We start from the raw sequence: 23529 nt of genomic DNA, 5'->3' as shown, positions 1-23529 counted from the left end.
ATGGGACATAACACAGAAAAAATGAACAGACTTCTTAGCTGATGAACCTAAATGCAGGTTACTGTTCTCAAAGAACAACATTATGCCCTGGGCAATAAGGTGGCCAATTTTATATCTTTCCTCATCCATAATTAACAATTTAATTACTGCAATAAGCTGTAATGAATGAATGCAAAATACAAGGGTGGGGGATCTCTAATTTATTCATATGAAATTATCAAAATATCTATGCTTTCTCACATACATATACCCAGACTCAAATGGTGGCTTACTTAGATAAAATTAAAAAAAACAGTCCTGACAATTGAGTATAGGGGAGTTTTAGATTTTTTTTCTTCCATTACTAAGGAGTAAGTAGATCTTGCCATTGCCTCCATCTGACCCCCCCACCCCCCAATAATAAGGCACTGGGATCAGACTGAATCCCCATACAACGCTACAAATAAAAAAAAAAGCATTTTTTTAAATACAAGTACTGCCCACCTCTGTGTGAAAAGCAATGATTATAGTTCTATACAAACCGGACAATGACCAGCTCCTCCCTGGGTCAGTTAGACCTATATCCCTCTTAGTGACAGATATAAAAGCAATTGCAAAAATCCTAGCACAGACTTGGTAATTATGGAAATTATTAACCCTAATCAGACCGGCTTCATGCCTAGGTACCCTACTGCTGTAAACCCTTAAGGAGGCTATTTACTAACTTATGATTTCATATACTAAAGAGGCAGAGGACATAGTAGTGTGTTTACATGCTGCTGAGGCATATTTCTCTTGAGTGGGGTATACTATTTACTGAGTTTCATGTACATGTACACCTAAGTTGTTGGGACAGGCAGTGAGTAAAGTTTTTTTTGTTGTAACATGTAAAATGTTTCAATAAAATAATAATAAAAACCAAACTTTATGCAAAAGCAAAAAAAAAAGCAAGCTCAATCTCCAATGAAGCTTCATGTCAAATACAAATGTATTTTACATCCTGTTGTTAACTAGCATTCGGAGGTCACTCTATTGACCTTAATGCATCTAACTTGCATTAAATGCATGGAATAGAACAAAAAGCATTCAGAAAATTGTGACGCAATTATGGCATTAGAAGTTAAAACGTGAATGATGGTGTCAGGGTTAAAAATGCTAATAAAATAATTTAATATCAGTGTGTGTGTGAGTTAATGTCATTTAATGGCAGTGGGTAAAAGACCTAACATTATTGCAGAAAATCAGCATCAGGTTATCAAAATTAAATTAATTTAATCTCCAAGAGGATCATTAACATGCAACTTATTCAATTAGGACATTTTTCCAGCCTGCCTAATAAACAGTTGCTGTTTTAGATTCCACTGTAAGAAGATTACTGTCCAGTTATTTTCCTTTATCTGGTAATGAAGTTGACAGTTTACTTATATAACATGTTTTGTTCTCACAGTACACTGACATAATGATATAGGTCAAAAAGGCAGATATTAGCACAAGCCAGTAATCTCAGAAGAACACTAACGTAAGGTGATGGAGGTCTTTCGGGCAGCGAAAAGGTTTTCGTAAAAAGCTGGTGGGTTAATCTGTGAAGATGGGAAGCTTGATAAAGGCCGAAGTTAATACCCTGGATGGCTTTGCATAACAATATTTATAATTAACCCACAGCCCCTCCAGCACTGAGGGAGTTAAGATGCTTGTGATGTAGACTTTGCTAATACGGATTAAGTGGCTGCGTTCCAAAAATAATCCGGACAAGGATACGTGATGTACCAAAGCGGACTCTGAATATTTACGGATTATTTGAGATCCAATGAAAGTTTATAAGAATGAAAGTGGCAGAAGAAAGGACGTCTTTTTCTTTTTCTTTTGAAGTAATGCCTTGGGATCTAGGAATTCTTGAAAAATCTATGCCGAGGATTTTGTGTAAAACTGCAATGCATTGAGAAGGTATCTCAATATAGTTTCATAAATTTGGTGGTACAAAACACCTTAGAGCCACGCAATGCAGCTGAAGAACGTAAGTATGTATCTGTTTTGTACGTTGTTTGTTGTGAAGGCAAAATTGCTTGGATACAATTATTTCTAATTTATGTTGTTTTATCTACTAGGTTATATAGATAATCTATGAACTGTGTTCTTAACCTGTGGGTCAGGACCCACAACAAGGATCACCAAGCCTATTAGCAAAAGCCTCCATTAATACATTGGTAATGTTAAAGACGCCAACAACGAATTACATTTAAAGAAAACATAACGTTACATTTGTGTTTACATATAGACTTAAATCTTTTAACACCAGTGTATTCTATCTATCTATCTATCTATCTATCTATCTATCTATCTATCTATCTATCTATTTATCTCCCTTTTTTATTATTGCTCCTTAAACGCAAGTGTAAAATAACTCGCTTTAAACATTAGTAATGCTATAGGTAATGCTAAAGACACCACACATTGTAACATTTAGCCTGTAATGCTACACTGATGTTACATTTGTGATTACACATATACTTGAAATTTTTAGCATCAGAAATTCTTTCGTTGGTTACTTGGCAAATAAAGAACCAAAACAAAAAGAAAGAACAGTAATTAAATTCGGATGCACAGTGTTATGAAGATGATATCAAATAAAACTTAATAACCTTTATTTAAAAGTTATTTAAAAAGAAGAAGTTACACAACTACACTACTTAGCGAAATAATAAATAATAAAAAACAAATCATGATATTAAAATGTACGATATCCAGGACCCAAAAAACAAAGTAATGTAGCAATATCCACTATTAAGTATTCATTACTTTGACCTCAGAAAATATAGTGCGCAGTAAAGCCGTAATAGAGGAAATATCAAAAGCTCAAATAATAATAATAATGTTCAAATAATATTCAATCTGTTAATGAGAATGATCCAGAGAGCATAAATTATCTTTTAATATCCAGAAGATGAGTGTAAAGATCTGGAGTTAATTATTCACTAATATTGTAAAAAATATATTTGCTCATATAACTTTCTCTGGATCATAGGGAATAAGACATCCCATTTCCTCAGATTAAATCACCATAATAAAATGAAAAGAGATCAGGAGGTAAAGGGATGTGACCTTTCTATCAGTCTGTATTTATGTCTATTTAGGTCTCCTTAAGAAGGATCTGTGCCAGGCTAGGGAGAGTAAACTCTAAATATATTAGTGACTCCAGTATAGCGGAATAGAAGGAATCTCTGGACGTGCAAAGTATAGGTACTGACATATATCGTCAATGATATATCAATTATATGGCAAATAAATTAATCTGTGTTTGAGAAAAAAATCTCTATAATATAGAACAACTACTAAAAAGTTTGCAAATGAAAACACATCTATACAAAAATGGTACCTAAAAATGATTTACTGTATGAGTTGGCAATTGAAAAACCTTAATTGTTCCATTCCTATTCTGCACATATTATCTTTCTATTTATTGAAGTATGCAAATTATCTATCTATCTATCTATCTATCTATCTATCTATCTATCTATCTATCTATCTTTGTACTTTATTCCTGAATTAGTACTTATTCCAAAAACTACTCTGATTGTTTCTATTTTAGGATCTGATGGTTTTAATACCAAATATTGTAAAGTCTTTGCCCATTGTTACTGGGCCACATGCTAAGCACTGATACCAATCATGTCTGGTGTTTTTTTCCTCAACTCACCTATCCTTAAAACATTTTCTTCCTCACCTCCATTGCCCCACCAATAGGATCTACTTTGATGTTGACAAGGAGGCTCTAAGAATTTCAATTGTCAAATTACATGAATTTAGATACAATTAAAACATAGTGACTGCTTGCACAACGGAGCTCTGCAACTTCCCAAAAAGGCGAATACAATATAGAGAGGAAATGAGAGGCGCTAAACTAAGTCCCAAATCAATTCGTAAAACGAGAGAAAATGGTCTAAGCTAATAACAACAAATAATTTGTTTAGCATAAGTAATTTACGATTAAAGGCTGCAATGCAGAAGTGGATGTTGCTCAATCAATTAATCGGTTCACAGCAGTTGCTTGAAGGGTGGGGTTATCCAGAAAGGAAATAATACAGAGAAAAATTCCCCAGCAACACTGATGTGAGCCAGCAAAAGAGCTGCCTTTCTACTTATACATAAAAATGCAAAATACTCAGTTACACACATTTGCAAATGTATGATAAGCCACCTGCCCGTCAAGGCGTTCCTGCTAATAGGGTGGTCCTAACTCTGAGAGTGTTTTTAAATTGAGAGCTAACTTACCAAGAGGTACCCCAAAAGCCTCCAAATGGCAATACAGCACCAGCACCCCCCATCAGCTACTGATACCAACATGCCTCTCAAACAAACAAAATGATGTATTTAAAATAATGTACAAGTTATCTTATGATAAAAGGTTGCAGCCTTCACATATATAAATACAAGAGCAGTATATGTAAATCGCTACTGCAGGAAAATAGGATATAATATCATAAGTTATCACAACACTGGCAAAAATCTGTCAATATGTGAAATCTATGGCAACAAATAAAAATCTGGAAATAAGCGCAGTAGTTCCAAACTAGCCGATATGAGAAGATGCCAATCTGCCTTACATACTTATGTTTGTCTCCTACGATACCATAATGACAGATTTATGCCAGTGTTGGGCTATCTTGTGATATTATATCCTATTATTTCACAGTAGCGGTTTCCATGCTTTTGTATTTATATATGTGATGGTATCAACCTTTTATCGGAAGTTACTTTGTACATTATTTTAAATAAATTATTTGTTGTTGTTATTAGCTTAGATCATTTTCTCTCGTTTTCTAATTGATTTGGGATTTAGTTTGCGCCTCTCATTTCCTCTCTATACTGCATTCTACTTTGATGTTGACCAATGCTTCTCTAACATTCCATGAAATATGCTCTACATAACTACATAGAGTACATGGCTACATAACCCCACACAAATGTCCTTATTTAGTCTCATACATCAGCCCAAGGTAAGTGCTATTTATTTGGGATAACTTAGCTGTTTCTTCACACATTTTCTCCATTCCCTCCCCGATGTCTCTCTCCTTATTAAACCTATTTTGGAGCCATGGTTCTGAGAAGTGCTTCTACTCTGACCAGTGGAGCAGTAATAAGCTCATATTGATGACCACTCCAATTAAATGGATCAATATCACACTTTTACCATTGAACTGATGACGTGTCAGATATTGCGTAAAATGCAAGTTAATTGAGCCACGTAATATAGAATAACGTGTGGTGGTCACACAAGTTTCAGAATACTCATGAAGGGTGCTTTTACAATAGTTATCATCATCATCATCATTATTTATTTAAATAGCGCCTGCAAATTTCATTATCTGTGACATTTCTACTGGGTCCTACGTTGAATTGTGATTGTGATTCCGGCTTCTGAGTGCAGGTAGCTTCTACAACCTTTAGAGAACGATAATACTTGGTAGGCAATGTTTGAGGCTTGAGAAAGTCCACACTCAAGTGGGCGAAACGCGTTGCCTTAACTTCTATTGAGGACGGAGGAGTCAGTGCGAGACCCGAAGCAATATTGCTGAATAATCAGGGAAACTGTAAGTGCGAATTCATTTTGCTAAATCTCCTGATCTCTTACTAAGGTCCCCAATATAGACTCAGAACTCTGGCGAGCACAATTTCATCTTTATCATTCCGCTGATCGTTGTGTGTTTAAAACCCAGCAATAAGGTTACATCTCTGATACAGTGTCGGGTAACATTTTTGACAAATAGATGATGTCCAAATTATTCAAATTATGGATCTTTATCGTCACAACTGCAGTATCGTAATAGTGTATTGAATTTGTGAGGCATCATTCACCTCTTTTCTAACTGTGAGCATTTTTTTGATAAGACAGTTTTACATGTTTTTATGATTAAATTGTTTGAATATTGCCTTGGATATTTATGTATAATTTATCAAATAAATACAGCATGTATCGTTTGATATACACTATATGAAATCTTTTTTCAGCGCTGTATGCTTTTTTGTATCAAAATTTCTTCCTTTGGGGACATAACACTAATATACTATACAGCTGTGATCATTGATTCCATATTAAGTGTGAATATATTGGTTTAGCGCCAGGTGTTATATTTGTTTTGTGAGGCAATGTTTGCTCGATGTAATCCATCGCTTCCACCCTTCATGAGAATCTTCATAAATAGATCGTTATCTGGTGTCATTGGAAAGTTTGCTACAAAGAAGTTGCTATCTGTGGTCAGGGCCGGTGCTAGGGTCCATGGCGCCCTAGGCATTTTGAAGAAATCGGCGCCCCCCCCCCCCGCAAAAATCAGCACCGCCCCCCCCCCCCTCCCACAAAAATCAGCGCCCTCCTCCCTCCTCACCCTTCACCCCGTCTTTTTCCTTACCTCACCACCGCCGCCTCTCTGCTCCGTCTCCTCCCCTCCACTCACTGACACTAGTGAGTGGAGGGGAGGAGACGGAGCAGAGAGGCGGCGGTGGTGAGCAATAGCCTCTTCCCCCCTCCCCCGTGCATCTGAATGCTGTGCGGTGGCCGTGACAGCTATGGTCAGCGGTCGCCGCACAGTTTTAAAGTAATTTTCATTCTGGAGGGCGCCCTCCAGGAGCCCTCCGGAGCCCGGCACCCTAGGCAAGTGCCTAACCTTGCCTAATGGGAGCGCCGGGCCTGTCTGTGGTCTCTAAGCCTTTGTTTGTATGTCCTCTTTTTAGCTCATTCATCCTCTCTCATTTCTATTGATGTATTTCCATATTTCTATACCTTGTCATGTCTTATTTATTTTAAGTGAATACTCCTCATGTGTTACCGGATTATAGCTAGTTCCTTTAGATTTGCTTCATAAATTGCTCTGCGTTGACGTTGTATCCCTATACTTCTTCTCCCTTCTCTACTCTACTCTAAAACAGGATAAGGCACCCTGTTGCTTTCCAGTCACCTAAAATGTGCCAGCATGCCCTGCCACTAGTCCCAGCAATTCCCTACAGTGCAGAGCCAGTGGCTCTCCAGTTGTCTAAATGTAATTCATATAAAAAAAATCATCACTTTATTTGTCACTATATTTTAAAGATGCAATTCTACATACTTGTTTTATCAATATCAAGTTTTGTACATGTTAACATTAATCTTTTCTATTATATCCTCCTATAACTCAGTCTTTCCTTTGCAAAATATCTCTATGGTGGAGACATATATGGCTACATAATCTACAGAGCTGAAACGTAATTGCATATAAGCACTCAAGCTTGTTCCCAAGGAAAAGGTTGCCTGATCTTGCAGTCAGAACCCATTTGCAATGTACATGATGATACAGGAAGAGTAGGATGATTGTGCTGTGATGGAGTATGCTAAGAAAAAGCCATTCAAAAACCTCTCTAGTCCCTGCATCATATGTCATCTGACTGTGGTTGCCATGGTAGTCGCACAACCCTTGACAAATTGTAAATCATTAACAGCAACTTAAATACAAAAGGCATTGGAAAGGCGCACCACCATGTATTTCCTTACAAAGCAATTTTTTGGTACTCCTGTTTTGTTTGGCACTTTAAAAGGGCTTCAGAGGGGGTAAGTAAGCTGAAGGAATAACCACAAGCCATAATATCTGCTAATTGGTGCTCCATTTTATACCCCCTCCCCCCCCCCAGCCACATACAGAGGGCTCCGAGTGGCCTCCAGGGCTCCAGCTATAGAAATGATAACGTTAGTAATATTTATAGAGCAGGTAGTAGTGCAGCTTTAAGAAAACACAGTTATTTTTTTTAGCGTGTTGCAGCTCTAAGGCACCATTCTGCTACTGTTAATATTTTATGTCTGATATTCTTTTTCAAGTTACTGTACATTTCACAGAGGTAATTTGTCCCTTTGGAACAGTGCACTATTTTTCCAAATCAAATGGATTTCGGTCATGTTAAGGTTTTATTTTGATAAATTGCAAAAACACTTTTTAATAAGCTGTGTTCAGTTCTTTGTTACTCAGTTTGATAGTCTTTAAAACGTGTCTGTCTTACAAGTAGCCATTCTATGATATTACATTTATAATGTTGCACTGATTTTATTGTCTGTGATTTTCTTCAGGGTGAAGAAGAAGAAGATTTGTTAGACAGATTTATAGAGGTAACTCTCTGCGGGTGCTGCTACAAACACGGCATATTTAAAACATAATTGCCTTCATTAAAAAAAAAATCATCATTTTTTTTTTTAATGTACCTGTACGCTTGAATTAAAATAACTGACTTTTCAATTAATTTCTTGTAGCCTTGGCTTGTTCATCCAGCTTTATTGGGAACGTTGACCTCCATTGTCTTCCTTTTTGCTGTGTGGACCATCAAAGACAGTCTGAGAATCAGAGATATTCGTGGAAAACACGTGTTTATCACAGGGTGTGATTCCGGCTTTGGGAACTTACTGGCTCAAAGACTTCACAAAAGAGGGTTTATTATCATCGCTGCCTGTCTAACAGAGAAAGGAAGCCAAGATTTGAAAGCGTGTACATCTCCTGCGTTGAAGACAGTCATATTAAATGTGACAAATACTAGGAGTATTGATAATGCTGTGGAATACGTTGCTGAGGAGACAGGAAATAGAGGTAACGTTTTAAATTTAAATTATGTTGTAATCTATTTTATCTGTTGCCGTGTGGTTTCCAGTTAGTGATGTTCTTGTAAGTAGCAGAATGAAAGTCAAGCCACAAGAAATATGTAGATATAGTGTTTGTGACTGTGCTGTCTGAATTCATAATGAATTTGAATTTAATGTTTGAAAATTGTTCTGTTCCTTCTCAAACCTGGTTATTTACTTATATTTTATTCCTATTTACTTATTGAGGGATATTTTCATGATGATTTTGCCTTTTGCATTGCTACTGGTACTATGTCCCCTTCGTCATATTACATTATTCTACTTATGTCCTGCTTATGCTACTTGTGCTATGTTTACCCATGCTATGCTACTTGTGTTATGTTTACCCATGCTATGTTATATCATGCTATACTACTTGTGTTATGTTATATCATGCTATACTACTTGTGTTATGTTTACCCATGCTATGTTATACCATGCTATGCTACTTGTGTTATGTTTACCCATGCTATGTTATATCATGCTATGCTACTTGTGTTATGTTTACCCATGTTATGTTATATTATGCTACTTGTGCTATGTTTACCCATGCTATGTTATATCATGCTATGCTACTTGTGTTATGTTTACCCATGTTATGTTATATTATGCTACTTGTGTTAAATGTATCCTTATTCTAGTGCTGTTCTATATGGTGCTGTGGAATTTTGTGGGCTTTATAAATTAATTATTATTATTATTATTATTATTATTATTATTATTATTATTATTATTATTATTAATAATAATAATAATAATAATAATAATAACTGGAACTATTCATTGAAATTATCACTGTGGTTTCCTGTTAAATCATAATTTATATGTTTACAGGTATTTTACACTTCTATTAGTGGCACATATTATTGTCTTTTTTAGCCCTGTTAACACATTTTATGTAAAATCCCCTCTCCTCCAAATTGGACTTAATAGATCCAAAGATTTAATTTTGCCATTATAAGCCTATTCCAAACTTGTTTAAGTGGTTATAGAGGTAAAGACTGTTCTTTTCAGAAGGAGAATCGTATGCAGTCCTCTACATACAACCTGCCCCATCTGTCTACATCAGGGATAGATGTTATAGATTGCATCTAACCAAGTAATTCTAATTTAGAGGGAGGGGGAATCTACAAGGGTGTACATCATCACTTTTCAAGTATGAAGCTACAATGCAGCATTTGGTATCTTCCTGATTGTCTATTGAAGCTTGGGTAAAAAATAGTTTGTTGATGTACTGTATATTTTCAGGTGCATTCTATAGCACCTTAGACATAACATAAGGTGTTAACAGTATAGGACACCATACTCAAATGACAATGTCTGGCATATGAGCCATAGTGACGCCACATGTGGGTGAATTCACTTACTAGAGATATGTATAAAGCATACCTGTTACCTAGGAGAATGTAAGCCATTCACTTAGAACACATGTTCACTTCTGCACCCATCCCTACTTCATAGTAATGCAAGATAGAGAAGTACCACCCTCCTAGGCTATATTTTAGTTTATTGTATTTTTTAGCTTGTCTGTTTTCTGCAATGAATTCTATTTGCTCCAAGACAGCCTCCACTACCATATTTCATCATTAGTAGCCATAATAAGCTTCACAAGAACATTTGCATACACGCCAACCATTGCCCAACACCTTTGACTGTAAAGTTGCTTGCTGGGTCTGCTATAGTTATTCCGATATCTAGTTATTTTCCATTTGGCTGAATCAGTTTACTAAATCTATATGCCTGCATCTGTCATGGCTCAACGAGTAACTTAGAGCTACTTTTGTTATCAGAAACATTTTGCTTTAATTTATATCATTAACGTTATATTTAAGGTTTGTATGGCTTGGTTAATAACGCTGGAAGAGCCACTCCAATTGGCCCAACTGACTGGCTGGATATGGAAGATTTTCACAGAGTCCTGGACGTAAATCTCATTGGCCTCATTGAAGTCACTTTGAAGTTTCTACCACTATTGAAAAAGGCCCAAGGAAGAGTTGTCAATGTGGCCAGTGTTATGGGAAGATTGGCTTTCGGGGGTGGTGGCTACTGCTTATCTAAGTGTGGTGTTGAATCCTTCTCAGACAGTTTGAGGTAAGTCTAGCTGCTATCATAAGTCATTGAATAGTGTACCATGGCAATCAGGGCCGGTGCTAGGGTGTTCGGCGCCCTAGGCACAATTTCAAAATCCGCCCCCCTCCCCAGGCACAATTTCAAAATCTGCGCCCCCCCCCCCTCACCAGGCATAATTTCAAAATCCCCCCCCCCCCTTCCTCGGTCTTTCCTTACCTTAAACTTGGCTCCATAAGGCTGCTCCTCTCTGCCGGGGAGGGGGAGTGGAGGAAACGGAGGGACTGTGCATCCCATCAGCTGTTGGAGGGGAGGGCGGCGGTGAATCATAGCCCCCCCCCCTCCCTGTGGATCTATCTGAAGCTGTGCGGCGGCCGCGGAAGGTATGCTCAGTGGTCGCCGCACAGTATTAAAGTACAATACACTCTGCATTTTTCTTCTGTGGTGCCCACCAGAGCCCGGCGCCCTAGGCAACTGCCTAACGTTGCCTAATGGGAGCGCCGGGCCTGATGGCAATGTAAACGTTATTATCTTGGTGCATAACATGATCATGTGCAATTGACCATTGTGGTACCAGTTTGAAAAGGCATATTGTACAGAAACTGTTAATGTGATGTGTAAATACTGTTATTGGTGATTTTGTGGTGGATATTTTGGGTCTGATGCAAAGTTGGGCGCTAAATGGAAGTAAATGACTTTTTAAAAGGAGCATAGAAAAGTAGCTAATTTCTACCCATATGCAGAGTTGTACATATCTATATAGGTGCGTCTGCCTCCACATCTGCAACATATGTGCCTTCATTATGACAAGCGATCAGCAGCAGTGAGTATTTGCACCTGCCCTATAGCTGGTGTAAATGATATGCCTCCCTACAGGCATATATGTATGTGTCTACAGGTCTGCATGAGCCACGCTTACATAAACATAAACACACCTTTACAGTACTCTGGCTGCGATTGCATGGCACTGCACTCACTTGTACTGTTCCTCCAGAGGTAGAGGGGTGTAAGTGCCAGAAGTCTGCATATAAATGAACATAGGCATGTGCCCACTTTCTGCAGAGAGATTTTACTCCGCAAACTGGCGTACATCCCACTCTGACTCAGCTCCATAGTAATCTGCATCTCTCATAAAACAATTGCCAGATGACTGAATAGAACTATAATATTGTGAAGACTGCTAACTACTACTTTTTTCCACATGTATTGTATTACTTTTAATTACCTATATTGAGACAATTTACAAGTAGGCCATTTGTTTTCAGTAGGCACTTTATAATATGTCAACAAGATTTTAGTGTTTCAACTGGCAGTCAGTAATGGCCTTGTTAACCCCAAATGTAATTGCTATAAAACGCTCACCCTCCCAATTACCCACACTACCTCTTACAGCTACTTACTGATAGGGTGTTTGGTTTGACTGATAGTCTTGCAAGTCAGTCACATTCCACCTTGTGTCTACACTGACTGGAAACAGCACTTCTTCAGTCTTTTCTAAAAGTCGAAACATAAGTAGTGTATGACAACTATTCTAAAACTGAAATTCAATAACTGCCTATACAAGACAATTTAACTGACAATACAAGTTCTCTGGTCCTGTGGGATTTAATAACTTGCTTAATAATAGATATACATGGAAAAGTGAATATAACATCTATTTTTCCATGTCATTTGTACATTTTGACTCAGTGGTAGATGTCTATTTTCCCTCAAACCCATCACTGGGTATCACCACTAATTCCCTCAAATATAAAGTTGATCTTTGCATATCTGTACTATTACATCACTTTTTTGTTCACCAACGGTATAGTCCAAAAATATCCTGCACTAATTTTCCGTCTCTCATTGAATACAATTGAAAAGTCCAATATTTATTTATTTTTTTATACACAGGAGAGACATGCAGCATTTTGGGATGAAAGTTAGTATCATCGAGCCTGGTTTCTTTAAGACTGGTGTAACCAGCCTAGAAATAATCGAGAAAGATTTACACCGACTGTGGAATAGACTTGCACCAGATCTCAGATACTCATATGGTGATAAATATTTTGATCAATGTAAGTATAAGCTTCATTCTGTTCATGATATAAAAGTAAATTAAGAATTAAATAAGTGTTAAATAAGTTGTACCCCCCCCCCCCCAAACTCCCATCCCCCTAACCCCCGCACTAAAAAGATAATTTGACAAAAGAAAACACTTAATAGACCTAAAACAGCTGGGCATTCTAGGCTGTAGAGGGTGGCATATGATTGGATCGCATGCTTATAATGTGATCTATAGATCCCATCATATCCAATGGCGTGCTCCCGTCTGTAGCCCTGAATTCCCAGTCCCAAGTTAAAATACTTCACTTTTACCATCTCAGAGTTTGATAAGGAAAATCATGATGTTATCTTTACAATTCGACAGTACAGATCTCATTGTCTACTTTCTAAAGAGCCTTTAATTAAAACATCTAAAACCTCCTACAGCACATGTTGCTACTAGCAGGAGAGTTTATGTATGATTTCATGTAAAGTATGAGAGATATGGGGGTCGGGTTATCAGAACTAGTTGGATACGGATTCAAAACCTCCTTGAAGACTGGCCATGGAGTTCTAATTTATAAATGGAAAACTACAATGTTTACAAAAGGGTTCGACAAGTCTGTCTCACGCTTACGCACTTTGCACTCCAGCTTGGTGAAACTTCTTACTGTAGCTCTCCTCCTAATTCATATGGAGAGATCTGAAGGATACACCACACTGTCTGGGGAGGGGCTGAATGCACCAACTGAAATTATAGAAGACAGCCAACAATGGGGAGAAAACCGTAGAAATATCAAATAGCAAATATATGTCAACTATATGTCCCAGTTGGGAAGAGAGACAGAAAAAATGATTTCATCAGGTCCTATGTGTAAAAATCCATCTCTTCTGTTCAGCCTATCACCCTGCTGCTGTGTGCCCGCTGACTGCTAGGTGTATGTCTATAACCAGCAGACCAATAAGTCTGTAAACCGTGAACCTGGGATCATCACTTTTACTTTCAGTTTTCTGATCACAGACAATGTCATGTTGTAGTTCTAGACAGTGATCCCACATCACATTGCTTTTTTACATGGCTGAATATAGATGAAGCTTCTGGTGCAGGTATTGGAGCAGGTGTTGATGGTAGTGTTAATCTTGGTGCTAGCAAACAACATTTTTGTACTTACCGTAAAATCTCTTTCTCTTAACACAGTTGGGGGACACTGCTCACCTTGGGATATAGAGGGTGCTGTGGGAGTAATGACACTAAAAACTTGTCTAGTTTGCTCCTCTCCCCTCTATGCCCCATCCACCAGGAAGCTCTCAGTTTATTTAACTAACAAAGCTGCTAGAGAGGGAGAAACACAACTAACAGAATACTCAACAGAACTGTCAGAACAGTGTCCCCCAACTGTGTTAAGAGAAAGAGATTTTACGGTAAGTACAAAAATCTTGTTCTCTCTTGCACATACAATTGGGGACACTGCTGACCTTGGGGATGTTCCAAAGCTTCCCCTAGGAGTGGGTACACTCAGACTGAGCTGCACGTAACACTTTACGTGCAAAACCTGCACCTTTGGATGCAATGAGGTTGAAGCAGTAAATTCTGGTAATGTATGAATGGAAGACCAGGTAGCCGCTCTACACAACTGCTCAACTGAGGCCCAAGAGGCGCTAACTGACCTGGTAGAACGATCAGGAACCAGAGAACCCTCTGATAGATAAGCCTGACGAATAGTTGCCGTAATTCGTCTTGCTATTGTTTGCTTAGTGGCTGGCCAGCCACGATTAGGAGCACAACACTATGAGAGTATCAATCTTCTTAATGGAAGCTGCATGGTCCACATAGATCTGCAAGGCTCTAACCACATCCAAAGGTATAACCGAACTCTGACTACTGAATGGAAAATCCTGAGACAATGCAGGAATAACAATGTCCTGATTAATATGAAATTTTGAGACCACTTTTGGCTGAAAAGATGGCCTGGTATGCAAAACAGTCCTGTCGTTATTGAAAATTAGAAAAGGAGAATGGCAAAATAGAGACGCCAACTCAAACACACGTCTGGCTGAGAAAATAGCCAATAAGAACGAAACCTTTCATGCAAGACGTTTCAAGATAAGGACTCCAGTGATTCGAATGGCAACTTCTTCAAAGTCGTTAACACCAAGTTGAGGTCCATGGAGCCACCAGAGGAACAAAATGTGGTTGAACATGAAGCACTCCCTGAAGAAACGTCTGAACATCCGGCATCAGGGCCAGCCACCTTTGGAAATAAATAGACAAAGCCGAAACCTGAACTTTTGTCCAAACCTTCCTGCAGGAATTTTAGCACCCTAGCCAACCAGAAGGAATCATTCATTACTTGTTTTGTCTCAGACCAACTGATACCTGCTTTCCATATACGTTGGTAATTCCTAGAACATGTGAATTTCCGAGCTTTGATATTCTCATGGATAACCCTATCCGACAGACCCCTCTGTCTAAAAATCAAGGATTCAACCGCCAAGCTGTCAAACGTAGCTATGCTAGGTCCTGATAAAAAACAGACCCTTGCTGAGAAGATCTTCCCTGAGAGGAAGACGTCAAGGAGGAGAAATGCTTATGGTCGAGAAAATCTGCATACCAAGATCTTTTCGGCCAGTCTGGTGACAAAAGAATTACTCCACCCCTTTCGAATCTGATAATTTTCAAGATCCAAGGCAAAATTGGAATTGGAGGAGATACACTAGACTGTACCTCCAGGGCACCGTCATGGCGTTCACCAAAAACACCTGAGGATTTCTCGTTCTGGCACAATACCTGTCCACCTTTTGATTCAGCTGAGAGGCCATCATGTCGATCTCTAGCTGACCCCATCTAGCATTCCCCAGGGTGTATGGCATGCTGATTCGGGTAATCTTCTTCTCAATTGTCCACCCCTGGTATGAAGACCACTGAAATGACAGGAACCTGCTGTGCCACCCAAGTTATGATATTGGCAATTTCTCTCATGGCCAGGGAACTCTTTGTTGCACCCTGGTGATTGATGTACACCACTGGTGTGGCTTTGACTGATTGGATCTGAATAGGTCTATTCTGCAGCCTGAGTTGTGCCTGGACTAGAGCATTGTACACTGACTTTACCTTGAGAACATTGATGGCAATCTTGTCCAGAGACCCCGCAATCTCAGATCCAAGGTCACTGCCTCCCAGCCTAATAGGCTGACATCTGTGGTCACAATTGTCCATTTCCAAATTGAGAGCGGACAACCCAGGTTGAGATTTCCTGCCCATAAACACAACATCAGGGACTGACTGACAAGTCGCTGGTGAGAGACAAAAACAAAATTGTATTTCCAGCCTAACCTCTTCCATTTGGCAAGGATTTCGCGTTGGAAGGGTTGAAAATGAAACTGAGCAAACTGTGCTGCCTTGAAACAGGATATCACCCGTCCCATCAGCTTCATACGCTGAAGGATGAATATGTGTTTGAGGGACAGCAAGATCTTGACTTGGAGTTTGATCTTCTGCATCTCGTGTTGAATAAAGATTTAAGACCATGTGCTTAGTAGGAACCAGATTGGACTTCTTGACATTGATTACCCAGCCATGGGAATGAAACATCTTTGTCATGAGGTTAAGATGAACCCGAAGGCAAGCGGCTGAATCTGCTTTAATCAAAAGATCGTCCAGATATGGCAAGACAGTCACCCTTTGTGGACGTAACCTTGCCGGCATGACTGTCATCACCTTCGTGAATACCATTGGTGCTGTAGCCAGCATAAACGGTAGCATTTTGAATTGGAAGTGGCACTGGTTCACCACAAACCGGAGGAGTCTGTGGTGACTGGCCCATATAGAAATATAAAGATAAGCGTCCTTGATATCCACTGATGATAGAAACTCGTTCTACTCGTTCTTTTCCAATTGAATTGATAACCGACCAGAAGGATTCCATCCAAAAACTGGGTACCCTCAAATGTGTGTTGAAGGATTTTTGATTCAGAATGGGATGAAAAGACAGATCTATTTGTTGTTCCAGAAAGAGGCGGAAGTAATAACCCAACCCCCATTGCTCCTCTGGAAACTAGAACAATGACTGCTGCTGCTACCATGGACTGAATGGCCCCCAGAAGTGTCACTCTCCTTGTCTGATTGCTTGGTAAGGGAGTGGACAGAAAACGCTGTGGAGGTGTCTCTAAGAGGTCTATCATGTACCCTCTGTCCATCACCCCCTTACACAGTTGTCTGTGGTAGAATTCAACCACTGATCCAGAAAGATTAGCATTCAAGCCCCCACCACAGAAGTTCCCAGTGGGGGGGTGTAGGTAGTGATGCTGATTGCTTGTCAGTCTGCCTGGCACCAGGACATCATCCCATCTAAGACTGTATACCTCTCTGAGCTTCCCCCTGCGGGGCACAACATTGCTCCCCTCGATGAGGCATTCCTTGTTTTCCTAACAAAACGAAAGTAGCAAAATCTTGTGCCCTTTGTTTTGGGAACAGCCACCGGCAGAAGTGAACTCTTGTGGCCTGGGAGATGAACTTTTCCAAGGATAGGCCAAATAAGTCGGAAACATCATAAGTCAGGGCCTCCAGAGCTTTCTTGGATTCGGCATCCGCCTCCCAAGATCAAAGCCAGAGGGTGCATCCGGTCGCCACCACTAATGTGGAAGTCCTGGATAAATCCTGACCTGCTTCCAAAACCACATCTCCCAGGAAATCAGCAGCATCCTTAATGTGAGCTGCTAGTGGGAATAATTTGGACCTGGCCACACCAGATTGGAGCTCAACACACAGTGTGAGCGCCCATATTTCCACAGCTTTTTGACCACCCATGCCGCTGCCATGATAGGGAGGAGGGAGGCACCAGACATTAAATAAATGGATTTTAACAACCCCTCATATCTCCTGTCCGTGCAGTCTTTCAAATTTGCAGCACTAGGAAGAGTAATAATGGTTGCCTTAGCCAAATGCATGATGGGAGCATCCACACTTGTGTCTCCCATGATGCAACCTCCTTTTCTGGAAACGGCTAATACAAGCGATACCTTATTGGTATCTGAATTAGGCTATTTGGTTTGAGCCTGGCCTCCTGCCAGATTTCTGACAATTGAGTAGAGGATTAAAAAGACACTGTTCTTTTCTTTACCCATATAAATAGGGAACCCTGTGATGCTGCCTGCTCAACATCAGTGATATTAAGGGTACGTCTAACCGCCACAATCAAATCTTCCACCCTCTGCCTACTGGAGGGATCCTCCTCCCAGGCAGACAAATCTTCAGTATCAAATTCTTCTGGAATGTCACTGTCCTCCTAAAAGGACATCTGTATCATGTCCTGAATCTGGGCAAAAAGTTTATGCCGTCTACCAGCAGATGGCTGCAACATTTTCTCAAGAGAGGAAGATACCCTGACCGGACCCTGGACAGATCTTTCTAGGTTTTGCACCCAGGCAGATCCTCGGGATTCCCCTAAGGTGTCTAAATGTCACTGATATGCCTGTTCCGAAGGAAGGGCATCCGTGGACTGTGTTCCCTGAGAAAGGGTAGGAAAAACATCAGCACCTACCATTTCAGAGCATGCAGTGTCTCTTTTGAGATCCGCAATGGTCCGTGTCACAGGCCGGTACCATCACATCAGCGGCGTCCCCAGACAAATGATGACTCAGATCCTCAGACTCACAGCCGTGCAGAGACCATCTGGGTCTGACCATTCACCAGGAATTTTGGATTGGCACCTGGAACAGATGAAATACATTTCTGAACCAGTTCCAGCAGTTTTGGAGACATGACATTATGAATAGATACAGAAAGAGAAAACAGCAAAACACACACACTGCAGAAAACAGTCCAACACAGAGAGTGATCTACAGTAAACACAATCTGTGTAAGCTCTGTGAAGTAATACCACTAATTATGTAAATATATTAGTGTGTAGTGACCTATGCAGGAACCCACTGTACTTCACTTATGACAAGAGAAAGTAATACATAAGAATAAAATATGCAACAGAGACAGTAACAGTCACACTATCAGAAAGCACTGTCTAACAAATGTTTACGCATATAAACTAGATATACATAAATATATCTAATGCTTCCTCCCCAGGGTAATCTGTGCAGGTACTTCTGTAATGTCAGTTAGAAAAACCGTTAGAATGCCCGAGAAACAGGGAGGAATACACCTACAATGAAGCTCCTCCTTCCCCTTAGTCAGCTTCACAAAATGGTGCCTGCATACAGAAAAACTGGTGGGAGCTGCGATGACACCAGTTTCATTCCTGCTACCTGCATGTCCAGGCGCTGTCTGTGTCCTCAGCAGTGTCACTGGAACAGGTGCGAGCTTAGACCGCCGGCAGCACCGTTTCTGCTGCGCAAGGGGAGACTGGTGCTGCAGCTGCGGTCCTAGCTCACACTGCCCTGGACAGGAGCTGGGTTCCTGGACACTATTATAGTGTCAGGTAACCCTTTTACCAGGGACACACACTTCCTTAGGGGAGGCAGCACTAAAGCGCTGTCAGCGCTCTCCCTGAGTACAGCCGCGGCATTCACAGTATGAACCCCTCAATGAGACTAAAATGAATGGCTGAATATAGATGAAGCTTCTGGGGCAGACTAAAAGTGTGCCTTACTCGCTAGGCACTATTAAAAAAATTGAGAGCTTTGTGCTGGAGGGGGAATAGAGGGTACGGGAGCAAGCTAGACAAGTTTTTAGTGCCATTACTCCCATAGCACCCTCTTTTCCCCACGGTGAGCAGTGTCCCCCAATTGTATGTGCAAGAGAAATAAGCAAATAACTGTGGTAAAGGGAGGTCTTTTAAGAAAACTTCTACACCTGCTGGGGTCAGACACAATAAGGTATGCCTTTCAAGAAGTGCCTCTGCTAGCCCTTGGGGCTCTTCTGGTATAACAGCAATTTCACATTTAAAGGGGTCTACAATCCAACTGACAGCATATGAATCGGCAGCATTACCCCCCAGGAATTTCATTTTTACCCCATTTGGGGTAATTTACCCTTGTTCCCTGACCACTGAATTAGTGTGTGCTGGGTTCTAGAACAGTAACAATAACAAGACAATATATGCTTCTGATCCATGCACCCCCATTTTATAAGTCAAAGTACATTAGTGGAAAAACTTGACACTGCAGCTCCTAAACGTCATCTGAAGAAGCATTCAAGTTTGCTTGATCGCTATACCCAAGTCCTCCATCATCCAGACCAATGGGGCAAGAATCTGAAACTGATATTAAATTGTCTCACCTTGATGCAGACAGAGCCACCGCCAACCATAGTAGCTTTGTAACCACCAATGCCATTACCATTAGTACCAGTTGCATATCCAGTGATGACACTGAATGTACAAGTCTTAGTCTACCATTTCAGCATCTACCCGCCCAATGAAGTACAGCAGTATAATAAACCAGGGACATGTTTTAAACAGTTAACAGTGTCTCAGGCATTTGAAAAGAAAGAATATCTACTAACAAACCCTTTATCTTAACCATATATTTGGTGAATTGATAGCTGAAAACCTTGTTTACTACTCTTTGGTAGATAATTACAATTTTGTGGAACTCTTCAAAGTAGCAGAGCATAGTTATATTGTTACTAGTACTGTGAGTTAGATCATCCCACTCCCAATGCTGACTTCACATCATCAGCTTAGTGTTCTAAATCTACAAACAGAGAAGGACAAATCTGAAGCTCAGACATGCTGCTTGTGTCATTCATGGGAATTTCAGAAAGAGACTAAGTAAGCTCTTCAAAGCCAATACAAATTATTTGCAATGACAAAATGAAAAACACAGATAGACTTGCTAAATTGCTTTAAAATTGAATGTATAAAAGTTCCTCTTGTATTTGTGCATAAGATGCCGAGATACATTACACATAGTTAGACAAGTTCCCATATTCCTGAAATGTTCTTGAAAAACAAATATTAAGTTGCCTTTTCGTTTTCCCCAAGTATATTAGTTGGCACCAGCATTGAATTATATTAATTACAAACTTTGTGTTACATGTAATATGACTTCTAATAAGATATTAAACATATTTCAATGAACATGAAAAACGACACTTATCTTGTTAACAATTTAAAGTTTGATTTAGTCTCTATACTTTCTAACCAAACTAACTAACTTGGACTTGGGATTATTGGCTTTAATATATATTACAGTGGGCGTGTGTGGTGATGTGGGACTTAGCATAAGATCTTTAAAGATAATAATCATGGATTTGCTTTTCAGAATACCCTCTCTTAATAAACCTGTGTTAAAAATAACAATTGTCATTGGCTTAATTTCCTTGGTGCTGCATTTACTTTCAGTCAGACAAACTGAGAGTAGAGTGCATTGACATTCTATTGTGAAATGGAAAGCTATTCTTTTCCATTGTTCCGAAACATGCACTTGTGTTTATTTTACCATTGTCACTGATTTCCAATAAAAGGTCCAGAAAATAAGTCTTTCTTCTATCTATTTTAAACAGAAAAGTAAGAATCCAATTAGTGTTTAAATACTGAGCAAAATCCTCCCCTTCAGATTCAGTCTCAGTCAACATGAAAAACAGATTGTCACTCAATCACCTATAACATGTGATAATGTTAATAAAAATGTATCTATTATGGATGAATTGGATCCCAAAAAAAGGTTAGCATATCTTGGGGGGGGAATTTTTGTGCCCATGGCTGTGCCTCTTGTTTACAAGTAATATTGATTGTCAAAGTAGTTATGCAAAAAAAATTAAATATATTAAATCTAAAATTAATTTCAGGTTACATTTAGTACAAGTTATTTTAAAGCTGAGTTTTAATTAATTAAATCATCTTATCACGAGGGATAGATGTTACAGGCCTGTACATCTATAATTACCCAAATAAAGGTGTCATGCTAAACAAATCCTTCAAATGATTGTAACATTGAGGTTGAGTCTCCATAATCTACTTTTAGCAAAGTAACAAATGGCTAAAAAAGAATGTCACATAGTTGCTGTAAGGAATTGATTCTAGAAAATTGGGCCTACCAAAGGGTGAAGTTAGTGACTTATGAATTTTTGGAATATGATAAAAATTATTGGTGTATTTGGGTACCTATTGAAAAGATAATTCATACATAAAATAATAGTACCACCATAAGCTATATTCAGGAATGTAACTAATTATTGGCTATATCAGTGGTTCCCAACTGTGTGCCGTGGCTCCCTGGGGTGCCGTGGCTGGGGCCATTGGTAAGCAAGGCAGGGGACTACTTGCTAATTATTATGGCTTAGGGGTTCCTTGAAAAAATGATGGAGACCCTAAGGGTGCCTCGAACTGAGAAAGTTTGGGATCCAATGGGCTATATCCATAAATGGGGCTAGAATCCAATTTTGTGCAGGTGTGTAAGTCTCATTGGAACCTACTTGCCTACAAGGCCACCAAGAGAATTCCTTACTCTTTCGTGGTTGCTTCTTATGCCAATCCCTTCCCCCTCAACTGTGTGCAGATTTTGCAAAAGCTGGCACTAACAATGCAGCTTAGGTAACATGACCATGCAGATCCCCCTAGGCTTCAGCAAAAGCAGGTATGTAGCAAAGTGAAGTGTGACCACACAGACCAATAGGAAGCTTTTGGTCAGCACAGTCACTCTTCCCCACCCACAATTCGGTTTTGATCACCATCACTGGTCCAGGCCCACCCCATACTGCCCCCACCCTCACGGCTTTGTATGTCTATTGTATATAGTCTATTATTTCCTGTATAACCACTCCATCTCCCTTGTCAGAGATTTTATTTTGATTTATTTTTATTATATCGGTCAAAGTGCAGCTAGAAATTCTCTTTTGCGCAGAAGTGTAACTGCAAATTGTTTCTCAGTTTGCACATTCCAGTTGCACCTGATGGCTGCCCCCTGGGGGTAAATGTATCAGGCTGCGAGTTTTTGGCGGGTTTGAAAAGTGGAGATGTTGCCTATAGCAACCAATCAGATTTTAGTTATCTGTTGTTTAGAACATTCTACAAAATGATAGGTAGAATCTGATTGGTTGCTATAGGCAATATCTCTACTTTTTAAACCCGCCAGAAACTCGCAGCTTGATACAATCCCCTGAACTCTGACACATTTGAGAGGTGGAATAACAATATATACCTTTTACAGGGATAAATAGGTTGTTTGCTCTCCCAATATGCAGCAAACTCCCCTAAAATGCACCCTCTACTCCTCTTTACCTCATTTAAATGATTGTGTCCTCCCCAATTAAATCCTATTTTTGCATGTGTGTACAAATGTAGGTGTACTCAGGCACCTAATATGCTAATCTGTTCAGCTCCTCCTATAGGATGGTACAAACATTTGCCCCCTGATGCAGTGCCACGCACTTACACATGAAACAGGGTGCATTTGAAAAAGTAGACTAGTGAGGTACAATGGCATTTAAGCTGCAGGTTTTGCAAGGATGTATATGATCCTTAGAGAACACAATTCACTTTATTCCATAGTAAAATCATTATCTTGCTTTTCTTGTAGATTTAAAGGTGCAAAGGTTATCCCTGAAAACATTTTGTAGTTCTGACATCTCCAAAGTGACAAATTGCATGGAACATGCGCTAACAGCCACATACCCCCGAACGCGGTACGGCGCTGGATGGGATGCTAAATTTTTTTGGCTTCCTTTATCTTACGCACCAGCCAAGGTCGCTGATATCCTGTTGAAGCTCATCTTACCTCGACCAAATGGGAGCAAAAAAACACCGGCTAAAAATCAAGTTGATGTATAGCTGATTAATGTCTCCCTACCTTGTTTAAAACCAATAAAGACACCTTTTTTTTTTTTTTCAATAAACATTTTGCTGCTAGTTTTCCTATGTGTATTAATTATTTTT

General features: G+C 39.5%; 1 protein-coding gene across 1 annotated transcript; it reads left to right on the top strand.

Annotated features, from left to right (window-relative positions):
* Positions 1 to 1793: 1793 nt before the first annotated feature.
* On the top strand, positions 1794 to 23509 carry LOC142098155 (retinol dehydrogenase 16-like). The gene is made up of 6 exons (XM_075180704.1): positions 1794 to 1993; positions 8066 to 8104; positions 8246 to 8576; positions 10441 to 10699; positions 12569 to 12732; positions 23174 to 23509. The coding sequence occupies exons 1-6, from the start codon at positions 1979 to 1981 to the stop codon at positions 23422 to 23424; spliced, it is 1059 nt and encodes a 352-aa protein (XP_075036805.1). The 5' UTR covers positions 1794 to 1978; the 3' UTR covers positions 23425 to 23509.
* The last annotated feature ends 20 nt before the right edge of the window (positions 23510 to 23529 follow it).

The sequence above is a fragment of the Mixophyes fleayi genome, chromosome 7 (genome assembly GCF_038048845.1).
Source record: "Mixophyes fleayi isolate aMixFle1 chromosome 7, aMixFle1.hap1, whole genome shotgun sequence".
Lineage (NCBI taxonomy): Eukaryota > Metazoa > Chordata > Amphibia > Anura > Limnodynastidae > Mixophyes > Mixophyes fleayi.
The sequence above is the reverse complement of the archived record's forward strand: the minus strand, read 5'-3'. Positions and strand labels throughout refer to the sequence as shown.

Coding starts and splice junctions, on each gene's coding strand:
- LOC142098155 (XM_075180704.1), top strand. Junction 8,577..10,440: donor TGAGGAGACAGGAAATAGAG/GTAACGTTTTAA, acceptor GTTATATTTAAG/GTTTGTATGGCTTGGTTAAT. Junction 12,733..23,173: donor TGATAAATATTTTGATCAAT/GTAAGTATAAGC, acceptor CTTTTCTTGTAG/ATTTAAAGGTGCAAAGGTTA.